The 21,133-nt window shown below is 45.0% G+C and overlaps 1 protein-coding gene across 4 annotated transcripts; it reads left to right on the top strand.

Annotated features, from left to right (window-relative positions):
* The first annotated feature begins 3,172 nt into the window (after nt 1–3,172).
* LOC140201953 (nucleoplasmin-like) lies at nt 3,173–13,218 on the top strand. 4 transcript variants are annotated; one of them, XM_072266816.1, is made up of 9 exons: nt 3,173–3,232; nt 4,141–4,226; nt 6,130–6,240; nt 6,532–6,625; nt 9,715–9,860; nt 9,967–9,995; nt 10,075–10,108; nt 11,502–11,566; nt 12,779–13,218. In XM_072266816.1, the coding sequence occupies exons 1-8, from the start codon at nt 3,184–3,186 to the stop codon at nt 11,538–11,540; spliced, it is 588 nt and encodes a 195-aa protein (XP_072122917.1). In that variant the 5' UTR covers nt 3,173–3,183; the 3' UTR covers nt 11,541–11,566; nt 12,779–13,218. The 4 variants fall into 4 exon arrangements, 3 of the variants coding, with proteins under 3 accessions (XP_072122917.1, XP_072122916.1, XP_072122915.1); XM_072266815.1 differs by having other exon boundaries at nt 9,712–9,860; nt 9,970–9,995; XM_072266814.1 differs by having other exon boundaries at nt 9,712–9,860.
* Nucleotides 13,219–21,133: the final 7,915 nt, after the last annotated feature.

The following is a 21,133-nucleotide window of genomic DNA, read 5'->3' as shown; positions in this document are numbered from 1 at the left end:
TCCCACCCAGCCACCCACCCGCTGGACTGCAGGACAGGATCCAGTCTGCAATTCACTACCCAGTTAAACAAACAAAAATTGCCTGTGAGTAATTTGGTGTGACTCAACTAGGAATGGTATCCCATTGTGTGTCTGGTATTTCTGCAGTGCTGACATTGAATGATCACACCGCCTGTCCTGACTGCAGTCAGAAACATGCAGAGATCTGCTTGTTTAAGCACCTTTAGACTGGGCTAAGATTCGGACTCACTACAGCATACCTGGCCCTCAACAACACTTACCCACACTCCTCTGGCCCGTGAACAAACAAGGGCTCTGAGCCTCATGTTCCAACTGGTGACCATGAGTCAAATGGAGGCTTAGATCAAAACTTGGACAGAGATAGGAGCAGAGAGTATAGGAAAGGATGTCTTGGAGGAGGGTGAATTGTGATGCTATTAGGCTGGATCTTGGGAGCTAAAATTGGGACCAGATGTACTCGGGGAAATGTAGAATTCAAATAAAGAGGTTGTTTAGGAAACACCCTGCACCGGGTTGTGGATAGGTTTGTGCCAAAGTATGGTAGGGATGGATCGAGAATTTCTGGGCAGGTTATCAGGTTAATGAGTGTGCACTGTGCCCAACTTGTCTGCCACGTCATCACACTCGAATCCTACCAACAAAGCATTTTACTAATAAACACAAAAAAAACCTCAACAGGTCAAGCAGCGTCTGCGAAAGGAGAAACAGAATCAATGTTTCAGAGTAAACAGCCTTCAGGAAAGAAAGATTATATCCAGCAGCCTGAAGTGTGGGCACGTGGCCAAGTGGTTAAGGCGTCGGTCTTGTGATCTGAAGGTCGCTAGTTCGAGCCCCAGCTGAGGGAAGGTGTTGTGTCCTTGAGCAAGGCACTTAATCACACATTGCTCTGCGACGACACTGGTACCAAGCTGTATGGGTCCTAATGCCCTTCCCTCGGACAACATCGGTGGCGTGGAAAGAGGAGACTTGCAGGATGGGCAACTGCTGGTCTTCCATACAACCTTGCCCAGGCCTGCGCCCTGGAAACTTTCCAAGGCGTAAATCCATGGTCTCATGAGACTAACGGATGCCTTTTATTATTAAGTTTTATTAAAGAGACACAGCATAAGGACCGGCCCGTCTAGCTCAATGAGCACACAGTTACACCCAAGTTGACCAATTAACTTACTAACCTGTCCATGTGGGAGGAACCTGGAGCACCCAGAGGAAATCCATGTGGTCATGGGGAGAACAAAGTCCTCACAGACGGTGGTGGGAATTGAACCCTGAATGAAAGGGAAGAAAACAAAACCACTGCGGATAAAGAAGACCAGTCAAGACAGGTGCCCTCCTGGAGAGCAGAGAACTTGCCGTAGGGTGCTGCTCCCAGAGGAAAAATGAAACAAATTCAGTGGTGAATGGACATCTATAAAATGGCAGGTGCTGGAAGTGTTAACTGAAAGCAGGGCCTGATGTGCATGGGGTAGTGCAAATGCAATGTTCTAATTACAACGTGGCCCTGAAATAGTTAAAAGATGAACAGTCTACCCATCCCTCGTTTTTAATTGGAGTTAATCCATTGACACTCAATTAATTTCACCTGACACTCCACAGTTTTTCAATTAAATTGGGTGTGGGAAGCCCTTTGCTGTGTTTTTTCTCTGTTAGTTAGACTGTGGAATTGAGCAAGGTATGTACAAGTTTGGTCTAGTTTTCTCACACTGAAGATAGTTTCTCCTCTTTTCCCTTTCTTCTCCAATGTATTGGTTGGCTGGAGCTCTCCAGCTTCTCTGTGCTGGTTTAACCATTGGAACTGGCTGGTTTTGAGTGCTCACTTAATATCTTTGTCTATTACAACATGATCAGTGTAACAATATTAGACTATTCTGGTTTTTCAAGTAGTTTCTACACTGCTTCTGTCTGTAGCTGGAGATGGGAAATCATAATTGGGTTTATTATCACTGATGGGTTGATCAGTTTGTTGTTTTGTGGCAGCAGTATAGTGCAAGATAGTGTAAGTAACAATAAGGAATATTTTTAAAAAGTGTAAAAAGAGAACAAATAGTGAGGTGGTGTTAGCCACAGTGTGTTCCCTTGTTGTAGTTTTCCACTTGTGAATAAGTCTGCAGCCTGAACCTTTAGTACATCAGCCCAAACCAGAATGGGTCTCTGAGAAGCCCCTGGTGTAAGTGGAATTTGGACTGGGGTGAGGGTGCAGGTGGCTGGAGAAAGGGGGGACACTGGAATGTAGAGAGAAGAGGGAGTGGAATGTTGGCCAGAGCAATGAGAATTTGTTTCCCTTTAAGTAGGGTCAGAAGATTTAATAACAATGGAGTGGTGTCTTTTGTATATTTTTCAGAAGTTTCTCTTTTGAGAGACATTTTTATGGAAATATAGACATAGAAAATCTACAGCACAATACAGGCCCTTTAGCCCACAAAGCTGTGCCAAACATGTCCTTACCTTAGAAATTACATAGGGTTACTCATAGCCCACTATTTTTCTAAGCTCCATGCATCCAGGAGTGTCTTAAAAAGACGCTATTGTATCGCCTCCACCACCGTTGTCGGCAGCACATTCCACGCACTCACCACTCCGTACATTTATAAAAAAGAAAACTTACCCCGACATCTCTGTACCTACTTCCAAGCACCTTAAAACTGTGCCTTCTCGTGCTAGCCATTTCAGCCCTGGGGAAAAAGCCTCTGACTGTCCACACGATCAATGCCTCTCATCATCTTATACACCTCTATCAGGTCACCTCTCATCCTCCGTTGCTCCAAGGAGAAAAAGCTGAATTCAGTCAACCTGTTTTCATAAGGCATGCTCCCCAATCCAGGCAACATCCTTGTAAATCTTCTCTGCACCCTTTCTATGGTTTCCATGTCCTTCCTGTAGTGAGGCGACCAGAACTGAGCACAGTACTCCAAGTGGGGTCTGACCAGGGTCCTATATAGCTGCAACATTACCTCTCGGCTCTTAAACTCAATCCCACGATTGATGAAACCCAATGCACCGTATGCCTTCTTAGCCACAGAGTCAACCTGCACAGCAGCTTTGCTCAAGAGGTTTCCCCTCTCAGCTGCGTGTCTCAAAAAGAGTTCCCTTTAACAGTGCAGTTTTCTAAATTTGACTTTGCTGTGTTGTTCAAAGTTTTCTTTTCTCTTTGTGCAGTGTTGAAAAATGTCTTCAAACAGAAGTAAAATGGACAAGTCAACTGCTATTCTCTGGAGTAAGGAATATATCAGACTTGTTGCCATTTTAAGGGGCTTTTGGATGGGTGTTTTGTACTTTACAAAAAAACAAGATTCAGGATTGTTTAATATCATTTCCAGTACACAAGTGTAAGGGAGATCAAAATATTTAGTACTCCAGATCTGATGCAACACAATAAAACCCACCAAGATAAAGACCACAATATTAAAAATCCCAATAATTATAAGTAAGCTAGCTTGTATACATACTTTGTATGTCCATAAAGTGACATTAGGCACAGGAGTGTCTGTACATAAGCTGACTGACGGGAAATGGGGAGGGGTGGGTTAGTGGGTGGAGATATAGATCTGTGTTACTACTTGGGGAAAGTAGCTGTTTTTGAGCCTGGGTCAATGCTATGTAGCCTCCTAATCTTGATGTTGTACCATTCTATCCCGTGTCCCTTAACATTTTGACTCATTAACATCATCCCGTCCACGGTGTGTCTCTCAAAACACCTTTTTTTAAAAAAAATTCCCCATTTTACCCCCCTCCTCTCCTCACCTGACCATCACCTTCTTTCCTCCTTCCTGTTCTCCCATTTTCTTCTCTCCTCCTGTCAGATTCCTTCAGCCCTTTACATCTTCCACCTATCCCCCCCAGCTTGTTACTTCATCCCATCTTCCCCACCCACTCACTGTCTACTCCTTCCCCTCCCCCACCTCCTTATTCAGGCTTCTAGATCCTTCCTTTCCCACCCTGATGAAGGGTCTCAGCTTGAAACATCAACTGTTTATTCGGCCCCATAGATGCTGCCTGACCTGCTGAGGTCCGTGTGCGCGTGTGCGTGCGCTGCAGTGACACCTCCAGGCAATGATAAGCAGGGCTGGATAGTTTGAAAAGCTACTCAAAGAATGAGAATACAGCGGTTGACTTTACCCACAGGTTGTGAGTTGAATGCCCAACAGAAGTCACACAAGGTTGAAATTACAGATGATGAAGTTGCTGACCATCGACTGGCCTTAAAGACGGTAACAAAAGGCTTTTTGCTTCCAGAACTGCATGTGGCACTTCAAACTCAATGTTCTGTGGCATGTGGACACAAGAGCTTCTGCAGATGCTGGAAACCTTCAGCAACTCAGCAGGTCAGGCAGCATCCATGGAGGGAAATGAACAGTTTCCAGGGGCTTAGTGGACAGCAAGGAAGACTATCAAAGCTTGCAGCAGGATCTGGACCTGCTGGCAGGCTGGAAAAGTAGCAGATGGAATTTAATGCAGACAAGTGTGAGGCGTTGCACTTCTGGAGGACAAATCAGAGTAGGTTCAACACAGTGAACGGTAGGACACTGAGGAGTGTGGTAGAACAGGGGGATCCAGTACAGCTCTATAATTTCTTCAAAGTGGCATCTCGGATAGATAGGGTTGTAAAGAAAGCACATTGGCCTTCAGAATCAAAGTATTGAGTACAGGAGTTGGGACGTTATGTTGATGTTGTACAAGATGTTGGTGTCTCCTACTTTGGACCAAAACTGCACGCCTTCCTACAGGAAAGATGTCAATAAGATTAAAAGTGCAGAGGAATTTGACAGGGATGTTGCCAGCTCCTGAAGACATGCATTATAGGGGAAGGTTGAATAAGTTCGGACTTTATTCGGGGAATGTTGATGAATGTGGGCAGGTTTTATAGAGGTATACACAATTGAGGTGATAGGGTAAATGCAAGCAGGCTTTTTCCACTGGGATTGGGTAAGACTAGACCTAGTGTTCATGGGTTAAGGATGAAAGGTGAAGTGATTAAGGAGATCATCAGGGCAAATTCTTCATAGAGAGGGTGGTGAGAGTGTGGAATGAGCTGCCAGTGGATGTGAGTCAGATTTCAACTTTTAAGAGAAATTTGGATAGGTGGATGGGAGGGGAATGGGGTTTGTGGCTGGGTGCAGGTCGAAGGGACTAGGCAGAATAATAGTTTGGCATGGATTAAATGGGCTGAAGAACATCCTTGTGCTGTATTGCTCTGATGAGATGATTTGGGTTGAGATCTTTTATCAAGACTATGAAGGATCTTGGAGTGAAATATTGACTTTTGGTTTCCCTCCATAGGTGCTGTCTGGCCTGCTGAGTTCCTCCAGCACTGTATTTAATAGGCTCTGAGTCACACCACCCAGCACCCCCTCACAACCCCGATTTTACCCAAAGCTAATCTTGGAGCAATTTGTAATGACTTACCAGGTGTGACTTACCAGGACTTGGGGCGAAGCTCCTCAGGGAGAAAGTACAGACGACTTGTGGATGATGCCGGAATTGAACTCCACACTCCTATGCCCCAAGCTGGAATAGCATTGTGCTAACCACCACACTGCCGTGGCCCCTGATTCCAGAGGCATCTCACTGTGTCGGGCTGCTGAAAGAATGCGTGCCCAACATAACTGTTCATGGTGCAGAGACGACACCAGTCTACATGCAGCAAGCCCCCAGGTGCTGAATGTATTTTGGTGATAGTAGGTTATGGTTACTCAAAAATAACCCAGCTCAGATGTTTTAACACCCCTCAGACTGGTGTAAGAGCAGCCAGTGTTCACATCTGATGGGAGATCCTGCACTCTTGAAGGTGCTGGCTGTCTGGGGCAATCTGGCACGATGACGGCGGGTAAGGAACAAAGTAGAAATCTGTCCAGAAAGCAGAGGAAAATGATTTGTCTGTGGGAGTCTGCTATAACAGTGAGTAAGGAAGGAGGCTGAGATGTTCTTAGAAAGCAGAGGAAGATGGTGCTAAGTGTCTGAGACATGGAATCTCCTTACAGTTGGAGTTTTCAGCTGCAGGAATAGCCCTATTTATTGTAAGTGGTGGGTCTTCTCTGTAAAGTTTACTTTCACACAGATGTGTTTCTGCCCTGTACTTTAACAGTCACTGTTTCTTAACCCTTTAACCTCCAGATATGTTTGGGTGCTGGTGCCAAGGATGAACTGACCATTGTGGAGATTGTTCCAGAAGACGAGAGCCCACCGGTCCCTATTGCCACACTGAAGCTATCCGTTTTGCCGATGGTTGGTCTGTCATGCCTGTCGGATTCCTGCCATTGAACACCACACCTGATTTACTCAGCTTTCTGCCTCATCCATGCATCCTACAACCTACACACTCACTTTGTAGGATCCTTCTACATGCTTGCTCTCAGCTTTTTATATTTGCACAGTTTGCCATCTTTTGCATATTAGTTATTTGTCAGTCTTCTTTTGTAAATTCTACTGCATTTCTTAATTTTTCTGTAAATGCCTGCAAGAGTAAATGTCAAGGTAGTATATGGAAAATGTATGTTCTCTGCTCTCTCCTCCTAGACCACATTTTATGGCTTTGAGCTGACACCTCCGATCAGCTTCAGACTGAAAAGTGGATCTGGTCCTGTCTACATAGCAGTAGAGAACATTATCAGTAAGTACAAGGTTTGTTTAACCTTCAGTTCACATTTTCATGTTCTGCCACTACCACTAGTTTAGGAAAAGTTTTGGTTAAAAGTAGCATGGCTAAGGGAACTGCCTTCTTGTTCTGTAAGTATGCAGTTTGTTCTAGAATATAGAACATAGATCAGTACAGGCCCTTTGGCCCACAATGTTGTGCAGACCCTCAAACCTTGCCTCCCATATAAGCCCCCACTTTAAATTCCTCCATATACCTGTCTAGTAGTCTCTCAAATTTCACTCTCTGCCTCCACCGCTGACTCAGGCAGTGCATTCTACGCACCAACCACTCTCTGAGTAAAAAACCCTCCTCTAATATCCCCCTTGAACTTCCCACCCCTTACCTTAAAGCCATGTCCTCTTGTATTGAGCAGTGGTGCCCTGGTGAAGAGGCGCTGGCTATCCACTCTATCTATTCCTCTTATTATCTTGTACACCTCTATCATGTCTCCCCTCATCCTCCTCCTCTCCGAAGAGTAAAGCCCTAGCTCTCTTCCACATCCTTCCTATAGTGAGGTGACCAGAACTGGACACAGTACTCCAAGTGTGGCCTAACCAGAGTTTTATAGAGCTGCATCATTACATCGCGACTCTTAAACTCTATCCCTCGACTTATGAAAGCTAACACCCCATACGCTTTCTTAACTACTCTCTCAACCTGTGAGGCAACTTTCAGGGATCTGTGGACATGTACCCTCAGATCCCTCTGCTCCTCCACACTACCAAGTATCCTGCCATTTACCTTGTACTCTGCCTTGGAGTTTGTCTTTCCAAATTCTAATCTGTAATAGAACAGTACAGCACAGCACAGACCCTTCAGCCCACAATGTTGTGCTAACCTTTAACCTACTGTAATATCAATCTAACCCTTCCCTCTCACATCATTCATTCATTGTGAGCTGTGTCATAGGACACGGATGATCACAGTCTTTCCATGACCACGATTGTTTTTGGCAAACTTTTGTGCAGAACTGGTTTGCCATTGCCGCCTTCTGGCTAGTGCCTTTACAAGATGGGTAACCCCACCCATGATCAATACTCTTAAGAGATTGTCTGCCTGGTGTCAGTGGTCACATAACCAGGACTTGTGATCTGCACCGGCTGCTCGTACGACCATCCACCACCTGCTCCCGTGGCTTCATATGACTCAGATCAGGGAGCCATGCAGGTGCTACACCTTGCCCAAGGGTGACCTGCAGACTAGCAGAGGGAAGGAGCGTCTTGTACCTTCTTTGGTAGATGCACATGTCCACCCTGCCTCCTAACTCTCCATTTTACTTCCATTCACAAGCCTATCAATGAGTCTCTTAAATGTCCCTAACATATCAACCTCAGCAGCATGTTCCGAGCACCCACCATGTCCCCATTGTGTAGTGTTAGTCCTCCGCCACTGTTAGCTGCTCCCTCGTGGGAGGAGTTCGCACACTGTACAGAGTTATCAAAAAAGTTTGGTGCAATATCCTGCATGCTGGCATCTTGGTGTGCTCTGCACTCTCCCTCAGTACTGAGCACAACAGAACCTACAATGACATCCACCCTCTGCACTCTCCCTCAGTACTGAGCACAACAAAACCTACACTGACATCCACCCTCTGCGCACTCCCTCAGTACTGAGCACGACACAACCTAGACTGACATCCACCACCCTCTTCCCCCCCCCCCCCCATACTTTCCTGCAATCGCATTAAAATTATTCCTGCTTGTATTGGCCACTTCTGGCCTAGGGAAAAAGTCTCTGAATATCCTCTCAATCTAGATTGCAGGTAGGTAGAATCTTTTACTGATGCAGGCATGTCAAAAACGAGGGCACGGATTTAATTTTATTTTTAGCAATATCGTGTGTACTTGTGAATGTGGTTAGAGTAGATGAGCAGAAAGGTTAGTATGGATGTAGTGGGCTGAAGGGTTAAGATTTTTTTTTGTCTAACGAACATTTCACAAACAGCACATTTCATTATCAAATCAGTGAGTATAGGAGTTGGGATGTAATGTTGAATTTGTATAAGGCATTGGTAAGGCCAAATCTGGAGTATTGTGTACAGTTCTGGTCACCGAATTATAGGAAGGATTTCAATAAAATTGAGAGAGTACAGAGGAGGTTTACTAGAATGTTGCCTGGGTTTCATCTCCTAAGTTACAGAGAAAGGTTGAACAAGTTGGGTCTTTATTCTTAGGAGTGTAGAAGCTTGAGGGGGAACTTGATAGAGGTGTTTAAAATTATGAGGGAGATCGATAGAGTTGATGTGGATAGGCTTTTTCCATTGAGAGTGGGGGAGATTCAAACAAGAGGACATGAGTTGAGAGTTAAAGGGCAAAAGTTTAGGAGTAACATGAGGGGAAACTTCTTTACTCAGAGAGTGGTAGCTATGTGGAACGAGCTTCCAGCAGAAGTGGATGAGGCAGGTTCGATGTTGTCATTTAAAGTTAAATTGGATAGATATATGGACAGGAAAGGAATGGAGGGTTATGGGCTGAGTGCAGGTCGGTGGGAAAAGGATAGAGTAAGAGTTTGGCATGGACTAGAAGGGCCGAGATGGCCTGTTTCCATGCTGTAATGGTTATATGAGGATGTGCTGGACAGCCTGCAAGTCTTTCCATACTTCTGGCACCAACATGGCATGCCCACAACTTACTAACTTTAACTGTATGTTCTTGAAGTGGACGAAAATCGGAGCTCCCAGAGGATTGTTGGTGCTGTAAGGCATGATGCTCAGCACTGCACTGCTGCACCATACCAGACAACCTGTCCCTGTCCTCCAGCACACTCATTCACCTGCTCGAACTTGGAAAGTTGCAGTCCTGGGGAGAACATGCAAACTCCTTACAGTTAGTGGTGGAATTGAACTCTGACCTCTGGCACTAATAGTGTTACACTAACATCTGTGCTGTTGTCTCCAGAAAAACCAGACGATGGTTGATTTGGGGCTGGAGGACCTGTCCCCTGCTGTACAACTAATCCTGTGACTGATGCTTGTACAGAATAAGCACCTGCATGTTGGTTAGTGAACCCACATCACCAGCTAATAGTCTGACATCAAGTTTGTGTTCTTGAATTTCCAGTAGATGATGACACATGGGGGGAGGAAGAGGAGGAAGAAGGAGAGGAAGAGGAGGAAGATGAGGAGGTGGATGAGGCTGAAGATGAGGATGAATCTCCACCCAAAAAGGCAAAGAGACCTGCCTCCACCAAAAAAGCTGGGCTTTCAAAGGTAGCTAGTATTGGCTGTTGTGTTTGGGTCTTGCAGAAAGTCTTTCTCACCCTATACTTAAGTCAATCACAAACTAGGTTTTTTTTAACAATCTAATTTCTTTCAGAAGAAGCGATTGGACACAGAAAAGGAAGAGTAAGTGATGTGCTTATTTGACTTTTTTGAGAAATTGATTAGTACTGATCTAATTTTTTTTAAAAATTCTATTTTCCAGAGAGGACTCAGATGTTGTAATGGCAGTTAAAAAGGTTGGTGGTGTCTCAGTCTTCTGCCATACTTTAAAATTGTCAAATGCTTTGTGAAACTGTAGGTTGTAATAGCAGTGTCTTGTTTCTACATTTAAAATATTCCTGCAGGATCTCTTTGGAGCCAGAAATTGTTTGGTTTGTTTTGCTTGCAAAAGTTGTCGAGGCTGAAGTTTCTTTCTAACTCAACAATGCAACCTGTTAATATTTCAGTAGTGTATGTACTGTTTTTGAACCTTGGTCTGTGAGGAATGTTTTGTTTAGCTGTCTACGTGTGTACAGTTGAATGATCAACTTGAATTTGAATTTTCAGTTCTCCTATCAGGAGACCTTCGGTCACTTTGCAGAAACCTGCTTGGACTTACTGAAGTGTACCTGAGGAGTCACTGAAGTTTGGACTTGCTGCCAACTTTTCTATTGGAAGTTCTCTTGTAGTAAAATATTAGTGCAGAACATGAATAAGATGCACTTGCTGTGAACATTAGTGATTTTTCCCATCACTGAATGCCCTTGAGCTCAGTGACTTCCTCTGCCACAAGAGGGCAGTGGAGAGTCAATTACAAGAAGCGTCACAGCAAGGAGTTATTGTCAGCTCTCTTTGTCTTTACATCAAACTAGTAGTTTAATTATCTTTTAACTAATTTTGAATTCATAATATATTTAATTAACAACTTAAAACCCATCTTCAATTTATTAAAATATTAACATTGTTATTCAACTGTATACATATAGCACCAAATGAGATTACATTCATCTGGACCAAGGACACAACACAGTACATACAATCACATAACGCAGTAAGTAATATTACTACAAATAAATTAAATAGTAAGGTGTATTCCAGAAGATTGACATTTAGCGCAAGGTGTGTTTGTGGCACAAGTTTAAAAAGTAGCCAGTATAATATTACTGGTGCTTCAAGCTTGATGAGACCTGGGTGATGTCCGGGAGTTCAATGGTCTCTGAAATAATTTAATAATAAATATTAATAAATTTAAGTTAATTGGCAATTTAAATCACATTGTGTTATAGACACAGGCACTTTCTCACTAATATCCGATAAACTGGTCTGTACCCGGTTTAGATTGACTATTCCTTTTAGGAATCATTCTGTAAGCTGTCAGCCTCTGAATTTTATAATCATCTCATCTATTTTCACTGCTTTCTATTGTTCATCTCGGCTTTGTATCCAGAACTACTTGTAATGCTCAGTGTCACTGCTATCTGTGCGTCTCTAGCTAAATTAAACAGGATGGCAAAGGGAGAAGGCAGGAGAATCGGGTTGAGAGATAATAAATCCATCATGATGGAATGGCAGTACAAACTCGATGGGCTGAATGATCTAATTCTGCTCCTATGTCTTGTGATCTAAATATTATTTCAATTTTTTTTTCAGGGAAAAGATTCCAGTAAAGTTAAAGCAGTGAAAACCTAACTGCCTGTTGGGAGAGATGTTGAAAGGTAATATCTTTGGGGTTAATCTTGCAAGTAAATTGGGTTCAGAAAAGATTAGATTGTGTACATTGAAGTGAACTGTGAAATGTACTGTTGGCATCAACAATCAACAGTCTGAGGATGCGCTGGGGGCAGCCTGCAAGTGTCATCAGACTTTGGGCACCAACATAGCACGCCCACAATTTACTAACTCTAACACCCTCATCTTTGCAATGTGGGAGGAAACCAGAGCACCCAGAGGAAACAGTCACACAGAACATACAAACACGTGACAGTGGCAGGAATCAAACCTTGGCTGCTGGCCATGGAAAGTGTCACACTAACCACTACACGACTGTTGCCCCTTGGGCTGTTGGAATGTCTTTCTGCAGTCGGAGTTGAGGCAGGATAAGCTGTCGCAGAAAGTTGAAGCTGCTGACTGAGAGTCCAGCTAGGTTTGAAATCCTTGCTGGGACTGTAGTGTGAAATGATCTGCTGATGGGACTTGGTAGCTTTCTCTGATGCCCCATTTAAGAGATGCACTCTAAATCCTGGGCCACATTTCATTCAGGCTTGCTGTTTGCTATGTATCGGTGATCTTGCCACTGGAGTCCCTCAAATCAATCCCAATCAAGTGTTGTTCTTGAATCACCATCCCACCACAGCTGGGAAGGTTGCAGAGGGAGACCTTCACTCTAATACTACATCTGGGCTGATGAGTGACTGAACCCACTCCAGGTCCTTGTTCGCTGCGTAATGTCAGTCAGCAAGTCATTCCAAGTGGGAGACTAGATGACATCTCTCCTCAAACTGTCCTTGTACAGCACTGAGTTCTTGATTTTTCACTTCTCCACAGGAGAACCCTGAACTAAGGTATGATCCCACACCTTACATGTTTGTCACTGTGTAAATTTTACACCTTATAATTTCATTGGAGTTTGATTACACCCTGGTATATACCAGGGGACTTAATTTTAAGGTGATTTGAAAGACGTAGATTTTTAGAGGAGTGGGTGCATGGAACACCCTGTTGGGGTGCTGGTAGAGACAGATACATCAGGGACATTTAAAAGACTCTTAGGGATAATAGAAAAATGGAGGGCTATGTGGGAGGGAAGGACTGGATTGAATTTGAAACAGGCTGGCACAACATTGTGGGCCAAGGGGTCCTGTACTGTGTTGTATTTTATGTACATGACAAGAAACTAATTATTTCACCTCGTGTTTTTCTCTCTGCAGGTGACCCAAGGGCAGGTTTTCACAAGTCATCTTTGCAAGGATGTTGTAAGAGAATATACTGAAATAAAATTGGACTTTGCTAATTCTCACCCCAGTTGCTGCACAGAAAACTAATGATCTTGTTGCAGACAAATGGATGCCAAAGTCTTCACTGCTATTAGATGATGGAAAAGTACTTAAAGTATATTAAACAATGTTGCATTGTTCTGACATGCTGGGTGGAGCATCTTTTAATCAGGAACTGTATTTGCAGCATCTGCTAATATATCTTACAAGCCTGCTGAGTAACATTCTGAACAGTGTACAAACCCCCACCTGTGTTCGAGTACAAGGCCCAGTTTTTTCAGCGGATGCTGGGTTTTAACCTTGAACACTTTGAATGACACTCGCTGAGTTACACAGGGTGCGATCTGATGGGTAGCAGCTTTTGATTGATTGGGTGGGATGTTATGGTAAGAAACTGCTCGGATCGGATCCTCAGATTCTGATGTCCTCCTTGGCTATGGGAGAGGTACCAGAAGATAGGAGGGTGGCTAATGTGCCAAAGAGGGCAAGCCAAGGGATTGTAAGCTGGTGAGCCAAACATCAGTGATGGGAGAGTTACTAGATGGGGATTCCAAGTGATGGGATAATTCTGCAGTTGGTCAGGCATAGACTGATTAGAGATGGTCAACAGGACTTTGTATATGGGGAATCAATTCTCTTAAATTTAATTTGACGTTACCATAGGTCTTCAGCCTACAAGATGGTATTAACCTTTTAAACTATTCTGAGATCGTTGTAACCCTTCCATCCCATTAGGTCTCCATTCTCTTTGTTTCATGTTCCAATGTTGAATGTCGCTAGTGTATCTGCCTCAACCATCATCCCCGTAGGGTGTTCTATGCACTTTCATGGGGTGGGGGGTGGGGGGAACCTGCTTTTGAAATTCATTGGGCCAGAAGGGATTTGCTCACCTGAGTAACTGCTAGTCTGATGCTGCCCTGGCAGGGGCAGTGTTTCCACATCTCCACTGATCGGACAGAGCACAGCTCATTAATGCCTCATCCCAATATCAGGTTAGTAAAGTCAGACTGTTTTCTTCAAATTCTTTCTCCCATTTCAGAAGTACTGGTATCCCATCCCATTTGCTGCCTTTCTAAGTTCTCCCTGGTTGACTGGAGAAAGTGCACAGATCACACCGGCCTGCAATGGACAATATTCTCAGCTCTGAACCAGGCACTGGGCTGCAGGGAGTTGTCTCCTGAGCTTGGTGCAAATGGGGAGTGCTGCTGGAATGCACAGCACATGCTTCTTTGGCATGATTGTCCATGTTCTGAATGATCAGCAGATACAGGGGTGATGTTTGAACTGGGGTTTAACACACTAACACGGCCAATGATTTGTTTTTCTCTGCTGACCTGACGGTTCACTCTAGTTTTTGTACATAGTGAGGGGGTGCTGCACCAAGCCAGACAGTAATGGCAGATGCGTGGATGGTCTCCATGGAGACAGTGTAGAATTGTGCCAGGATCTTCTGGGGATGATGGAATCTTGCCAACTGCTGCAAGAAGTGCATCCTCTGAGCCTTAATGAAGGCGATGGGACCTCATGGGAGAACCACGTATGTCTGAGGTGGTGTGAGATTGTTCTCCCTCATAAGGTCATGTCTAGGCAGTGTGCCTCTTATTTGTCATAAGATTGGGATGGGTGACTGATTTGAAAGGAAGGGTTGAATAGGGTAGGCTTGTTTCCAACATTGACTGCGGACCTGATTGAATTGTAAGATCCTGGGGGTGGGGGTGGATTTTGTAACGGTGTGAGAGGGCATTTCCTTGTGGGGAATCTGGAACTATGAATGTTCTCTGGTGCCTCCCCTCCTTCCCTTTCTCCCATGGTCCACTGCCACGCCTATCAGATTCTATCTTCTTCAAACCTTTTCCACCAATCACCTCCCAGCTTACGTCACCTTACCTTCCCCCTCACCCGGTCTGTCTTATCATCTCTCATTCATCCCCCCGCCCCCCCCCTGCGGAAAGTGAACATGTGGCTGGTTTTGAGTAGGTGTTACAGACCCAAGATATTTGGGGAAAATATTCAAGGGAGTGAGTTTTAGACCATGTTTGAACTGCACTCTGCGTTAGGTCGTGGAGGTTTTCAGCAGGGCCAGTGACCTGTTTCACTGGTGCCTGGTTTTCGTTCACAGATTGTTCCCTTTCGGAGAAATGGGATGGGTGCTGGGGATGGGGAAGCACTGGATTCGATGGGTTGAATAGTCTCCAGTAAGGTAGCAATGTCTGCATTCATCACAGCGGATTGATTTTCCTTCCTCCTGCACCATTGTGAATGGTTTTGTGCTCGAGTCTCTGTGGAGGGAATAGAATTTGCTGAGGCAGTTCTAACACTTGGATATTCATACACAGAACCTGCTGTGGAGCCAAGTGATGCTGGAGAAAATCTTCTCCCCCGTATCTCCAAATCACAATAAAATGTGTTCCTATTAACAACTGTTGGGAGAGGAGAGAGAAGATCTCAGGGCAAATCAGAATTTTCCTTGTGATGAGAGCAGAGCCCCTCCCCACTGGGAATCCCAGGAGGAGCTGGTTTATTTGGAAACTGCAACAATGATGATGGAGATGTCCATGGGAGGGCAGCTGACTTGTGTCAGCAGGGTCACTACTCTCCAGCTGCAGACTGCAGCAACAGGGCTGTACTTGAGTCCCTGTGTATAACAGTCCAAAATGGAGAGCAGGTATACGAGCAGCACAAGCAAAATACTACATGGACTCTACTTTTACATGGAAAGCATCATCCACCATCCAGGCCATGCCCTCTTCTTGCTACCACTATCAGGGAGGAGGTACAGGAGTCTTGGGTGCCACACCACGGGGCTCAGGCACAGTTATTACACGTCAACCATCAGGCCCCTGAAATGGCCGTGGATAACTTCACTCACCTCAACACTGAACTGATTTCTCAATGTATGGACTGTGCAACTCGTTCTCAATTTTATTATACTTTATTTATTTTGTATTTCTACAGTTTCATTTGCAGATTTGTTGTTTGGCAGCCTTGGTGTGTAGTTTTAATTCTATTGTTTTTCTTTGTATCTGCTAGTGTATGAATCTCACTACTGTAAGGTGACATATGATGGATAAATAAATACATTTACTTTGATCTCTTAAACTGCAATGGACAAGAATAGAGCGATGTTACCTGACCTCACAAAGGGTTAACCACTTGTTAGCACTCTCCCTCCCCCTAAACTCCTGAAGCCCAGGGAACAAAAGGCTCTTGCAGGTAGGTGTCAGTGCCCAGGGATTTTTCTGTTGTGTGTGACTGCTACATTTGGCTGGGATTAGTGCATGAGGACCCGACAACACCTTACATAATTGCCACCATTTGGTACTGTGTTCCTTTGATATTGTGGGGCTGCGTGGATTAGCACTGGTGCCGACCAGGAGCGCATTGTTGTTACTCTTTCATGCACCATCGGTATGGGTATGTTTCCACATGTATCAGCTCCACATATTCTTCCAGAATTACCTTCCTTTCCCCCCACTGCGCAAGAATGTTCATCCGAGGCTCTATCACACACTACAAAGCCTTTCCCAGCACTTTGATGTTGGGTCAACCTTCCCTCCACGTTTCTTTACACCCAATCGGCAATTAAAGCAGGGCGGTGAATGCTGTAGGCAGGAGGCCGCGGACGTTCAGCTTGCAATCGTGGGAGACTGGTTTCCCACATCTTCCAACACCACCAAGGCCTGCTGTTGGTCAGGCTCAACCTCGGATGTTGTGTCCCAGCTGTCTGATATGCAAGCTAGGCCAGTACGAACTGAGAACCTGCCGTTGTGCTATGCAGCCGGTTCCCCCTCTCTGAGCAGCTGATGAACCCAAAGGAACAGCAGACTGACGCAGTTTGGCACCAGTGGTGTCACAGGAATTGGCAGGCCACATTGACCTCAACGTAGGGCTGCCTCAGAGACGCCAGGCCTCTGCATTTACTCCTCCAGCTGCAAAGGTTTGAGATTGGAGTTTTCCTTCTCCCGGATGAGTTGCCAATCATGTCTGAGGGACTCCATTCACCTGAAGTGACTGGTTTTAAGTAGCCGGTAACCTGCCTTTGCCCTGTGTTAGTAGGAGTGGTTCTGCCAGGTTTAGCAGCTCAGCCACACGTGAAGGCTAGGAGCTGGACGTGGTTGTCAGAGGCTATTTGGGTTGCGTGCCATTGGGAGCATTTAATAGGTAGTGGGAGCGTGACCCCACTATCAGCCCCTGGGTTTGATAGCATTAAGGATCCAACACCAATCACAGCTACCTCACCATCCTGCCCCGTTCCCACGGCTTTACATGATATTGCTAGGTCCAATTCACACTTCCCAATTCCTGACAAAACGGTATGTGAAACGGACTGTGCCTGTCGTCCGCCACCTGTGCACGTTACCATTGTCAATGAATAAGATCCAGATAATGCAGGTGCTGGGAGCCTGAAACATGCCAGCATATTCACAGGAGTGCTGTTGTTATGGTTAGTGTGACATTACCACATCACCAGTCACCCAGGTTTAATTCCACCGCAGTCTGCAGGGAGTTTGTATGTTCCTCCAGGTGATCCCATGTCCTCCCACAGCCCAAAGACATACGGGTTAGGGTTAATGAGTAGTGGGTGTACTGCATTGGTACCAGAAGGACAGGACTCTTGCAGGCTGACGCCAGCACACACCCATGATAATAATAACATAAGAAATAGGAGCAGGAGTAGGCCATCCGGCCCATCGAGCCTGCCCTGCCATTCAATAAAATCATGGCTGATCTGTCTGTAAACTCAGCTCCATCTACCTGCCTTTCCCCCATAACATTTAATTCCCCTACTATGTAAAAATCTATCTAACTGTATCTTAAATATATTTAGTGAAGAAGCCTCAACTGCTTCCCTGGGCAGAGAATTCTACGGATTCACCACTCTCTGGGAAAAACGGTTTCTCCTCATCTCCGTCCTAAATCTTCTCCCCTGAATCTTGGAGGCAGGAGTCAGAGGCAGGCCCATAGGGAGGCAATCAAAGCACTTGGTAATGCTGCCGAAATGAGCAGTCACTGGCTGTGGCTGAAAGGAAGGAATGCTGTCTGGGCTGCCAAGTGACCATCTGGAGACTCACCATGTGCCCCACAGCCAGGTGTGATCAGCCTGTGGTGGGCCTGCCTCGGCGGAGGGCGTCTTGTGATAAAAGGCTGAAACACCCGGTGATGTGGAGGTACACGACTGAAGATGTGTCGTAATGGTAGTAACATCATCTTGTGGCCATCCTTAAGGACTACTTCCACTCAAGTCAAGTGCAGTGCAGAAACTTTAGGGATTGTAACATCCAGTCCTATTAATCAAACTGAGGCAATGTCCCCTAGTTCTAGTCTCATCTACCAATGGAAACAACTTTCTTACTTCTATCTTATCTATCCCTTTCAAAATTTTGTATGTTTCTATAAGATCCTCTCTCATTCTTCTGAATTCCAGAGAGTACAGTCCCAGGTGACTCAATCTCTCCTCATAGGTTAACCCCTTCATCCCTGGAATCAACCTGGTGAACCTCCAAAGCCAGTATATCCTTCCTCAAGTATGGAGACCAGAACCACAGTACTCCAGGTGCGGCCTCACCAGTGCCCTGTACAGTTGCAGCATGACCTCCCTGCTCTTGAATTCAATCCCTTCAGTAATGAAGGCCACTATTCCATTTGCCTTCTTAATAACCCGTTGTACCTGCAAGCCAACTTTTTGTGATTCATGAACAAGCATTCCCGAGTCCCTCTGCACGACAGCATGCTGCAATCTTCCACCATTTAAATAATAATCTGCTGTTCTATTATTCCTTCCAAAGTGGATGATCTCACATTTACCAACATTGTATTCCATCTGCCAGACCTTGGCCCACTCACTTAACCTATCTATAATCCTCTATAATCCTCCCCATTTATACCAACTCTCTGCCTTCTGTTGGTTAACCAATCCACTATCCATGCTAATACACTTCCTCCGACTCCATGCATCCGTATCTTATTTATAAGTCTCTTGTGCGGCACCTTATCGAACGCCTTCTGGAAATCCAAGTATACGACATCCACCTGTTCCCCTCTATCCACCGCACTCATTATGTCCTCAAAGAACTCCAGTAAGTTTGTCAAACAGGACCTGCCCTTTCTGAATCCATGAACACAAGCAACATATTTCACTGTATGCTTCAATGTACATGTGATAAATAAAGTTAATGTTTAAAATCTTTGTACTAACTCAATGCACTGTGCAATGAAGTGATCTGTATGGATAACGTGCAATACCAATCAAACTGCTTCGTCAGGGAATACTAAACAATACTGTTGGTAGCATGGTGTTGTGGTTAGTGAACTGTCATTATAGAAACATAGAAAACCTACAGCACAATACAGGCCCTTCGGCCCACAATGCTGTGCTGAACACGTACTTACTTTAGGAATTACCTAGGGTTACCCATAGCCCTCTATTTTTCTAAGCTCCATGTACCTATCCAGGAGTCTCTTGAAGGACCCTATTGTATCCGCCTCCAACACCGTTGCCGGCAGCCCATTCCACGCACTCACCACTCTCTGAGTGAAAATACGTAGCCCTGACATCTCTGTACCTATTTCCAAGCACCTTAAAACTGTGCACTCTCATGTTAGCCATTTCAGCCCTGGGGAAAAAGCCTCTGACTATCCACATGATCAATGCCTCTCATCATCTTATACACCTCTATCAGGTCACCTCTCATCCTCCGCCACTCCAAGGAGAAAGGGTCAAATTCACTCAACCTATTCTCATAAGGCATGCTCCCCAATCCAGGCAACACCTTTGTAAATCTCCTCTGCTCCCTTTCTATAGTTTCCACATCCTTTCTGTGGTGAGGCGACCAGAAATGAGCACAGTACTCCAAGTGGGGTCTGACCAGGGTCCTATATAGCTGCAACATTACCTCTCAGCTCCTAAACTCAATCCCACAGTTGATGAAGGCCAATACACCATATCCTTTAACCACAGAGTCAACTTGCACAGCAGCTTTGAGTGTCCTATGGACTCAGACCCCAAGATCCTTCTGATCCTCCACACTGCCAAGAGTCTTACCATTAATGCTATATTCTGCCATCATATTTGAACTACCGAAATGAACCACCTCACACTTATCTGGGTTGAACTCCATCTGCCACTTCTCAGCCCAGTTTTGCATCCTATCAATGTCCTGCTGTAACCTCTGACAGCCCTCCACACTATCTACAACACCCTCAACCTTTGTGTCATCAACAAATTTACTAACCCATCCCTCCACTTCCTCATCCAGGTCTTCTCATGACCCCTTCTGGTTCTCCTAATTTCATTCTTAAGCTCCTTCCTGCTAGCCTTATAATTTTCTAGATCTATATCATTTCTTGGTTTTTTGAACCTTTCATAAACTTTTCTTTTCTTCTTGTCTAGATTTTCAATAGCCTTTGTACACCATGGTTTCTGTACCCTACCATCCTTTCCCTGTCCCATTGGAACGTACCTGTCCAGAACGCCACGCAAATGTCCCCTGAACATTTGCCACATTTCTGCTGTACGTTTCCCTGAGAACATCTGTTCCCAGTTTATGTTTCCAAGTTCCTGCCTGATAGCCTCATATTTCCCCTTACTCCAATTAAACACTTTCCTAACTTGTCTATTCCTATCCCTCTCCAAGGCTATGGTAAAGAGATAGAATTGTGATCACTATCCCCAAAATGCTCTCCCACTGAGAGAACTGGCACTTGACCAGGTTCATTCCCCAACACCAGATCAAGTACAGCCTCTCCTCTTGTAGGCTTATCTACATATTGTGTCAGGAAACCTTCCTGAACACACCTAACAAACTCCACCCCATCTAAACCCCTTGCACTAGGGAGATGCCAATCAATATTGGGGAAATTAAAATCTCCCATGACAACAACCTTGTTATTATTGCATCTTTCCAGAATCTGTCTTCCTATATGCTCCTTGATGTCCCTGTTACTATTCTGTGGTCTATAAAAAACACCCAGTAGAGTTATTGACCCCTTCCTGTTCTTAACTTCCACCCACAGAGACTCAGTAGACAACTCCTCCATGTCTTCCTCCTTTTCTGCAGCTGTGACACTGTCTCTGATGCCCCCGTCTGTATGTTCTCTCTGTCCTGTCCTCCAAGAAGACCTGAACCTTGTTGTGGGGCTTGAATGCCTCAGTGACCTGGAGAGCTATGCAATGGAGTCAGGGCCTTGTGCTTTGGCTCTTGGTAAGGTCACCCTTGCCAGACAGGTCAAAGGTCAGACTGAGTGTGGTCTGCCGGTCCTCCCGGTTCAGGGTTCAGCTCAGGACTAACA

Source organism: Mobula birostris, chromosome 8 (genome assembly GCF_030028105.1).
Source record: "Mobula birostris isolate sMobBir1 chromosome 8, sMobBir1.hap1, whole genome shotgun sequence".
NCBI classification, from domain to species: domain Eukaryota; kingdom Metazoa; phylum Chordata; class Chondrichthyes; order Myliobatiformes; family Myliobatidae; genus Mobula; species Mobula birostris.
Note: the sequence above shows the minus strand (reverse complement) of the source record. Positions and strands in the feature narration are given on the sequence as shown.

Excerpts from the sequence above, each read along its gene's own strand:
- LOC140201953 (XM_072266814.1), top strand. The coding sequence starts at position 3,184 with ATGTCTTCAAACAGAAGTAAAATGGACAAGTCAACTGCTATTCTCTGG. Across the intron at positions 6,241-6,531 it reads AGCTATCCGTTTTGCCGATG|ACCACATTTTATGGCTTTGA; the intron begins GTTGGTCTGTCA and ends CTCTCCTCCTAG. Across the intron at positions 9,861-9,966 it reads AAAAAGCTGGGCTTTCAAAG|AAGAAGCGATTGGACACAGA; the intron begins GTAGCTAGTATT and ends AATTTCTTTCAG.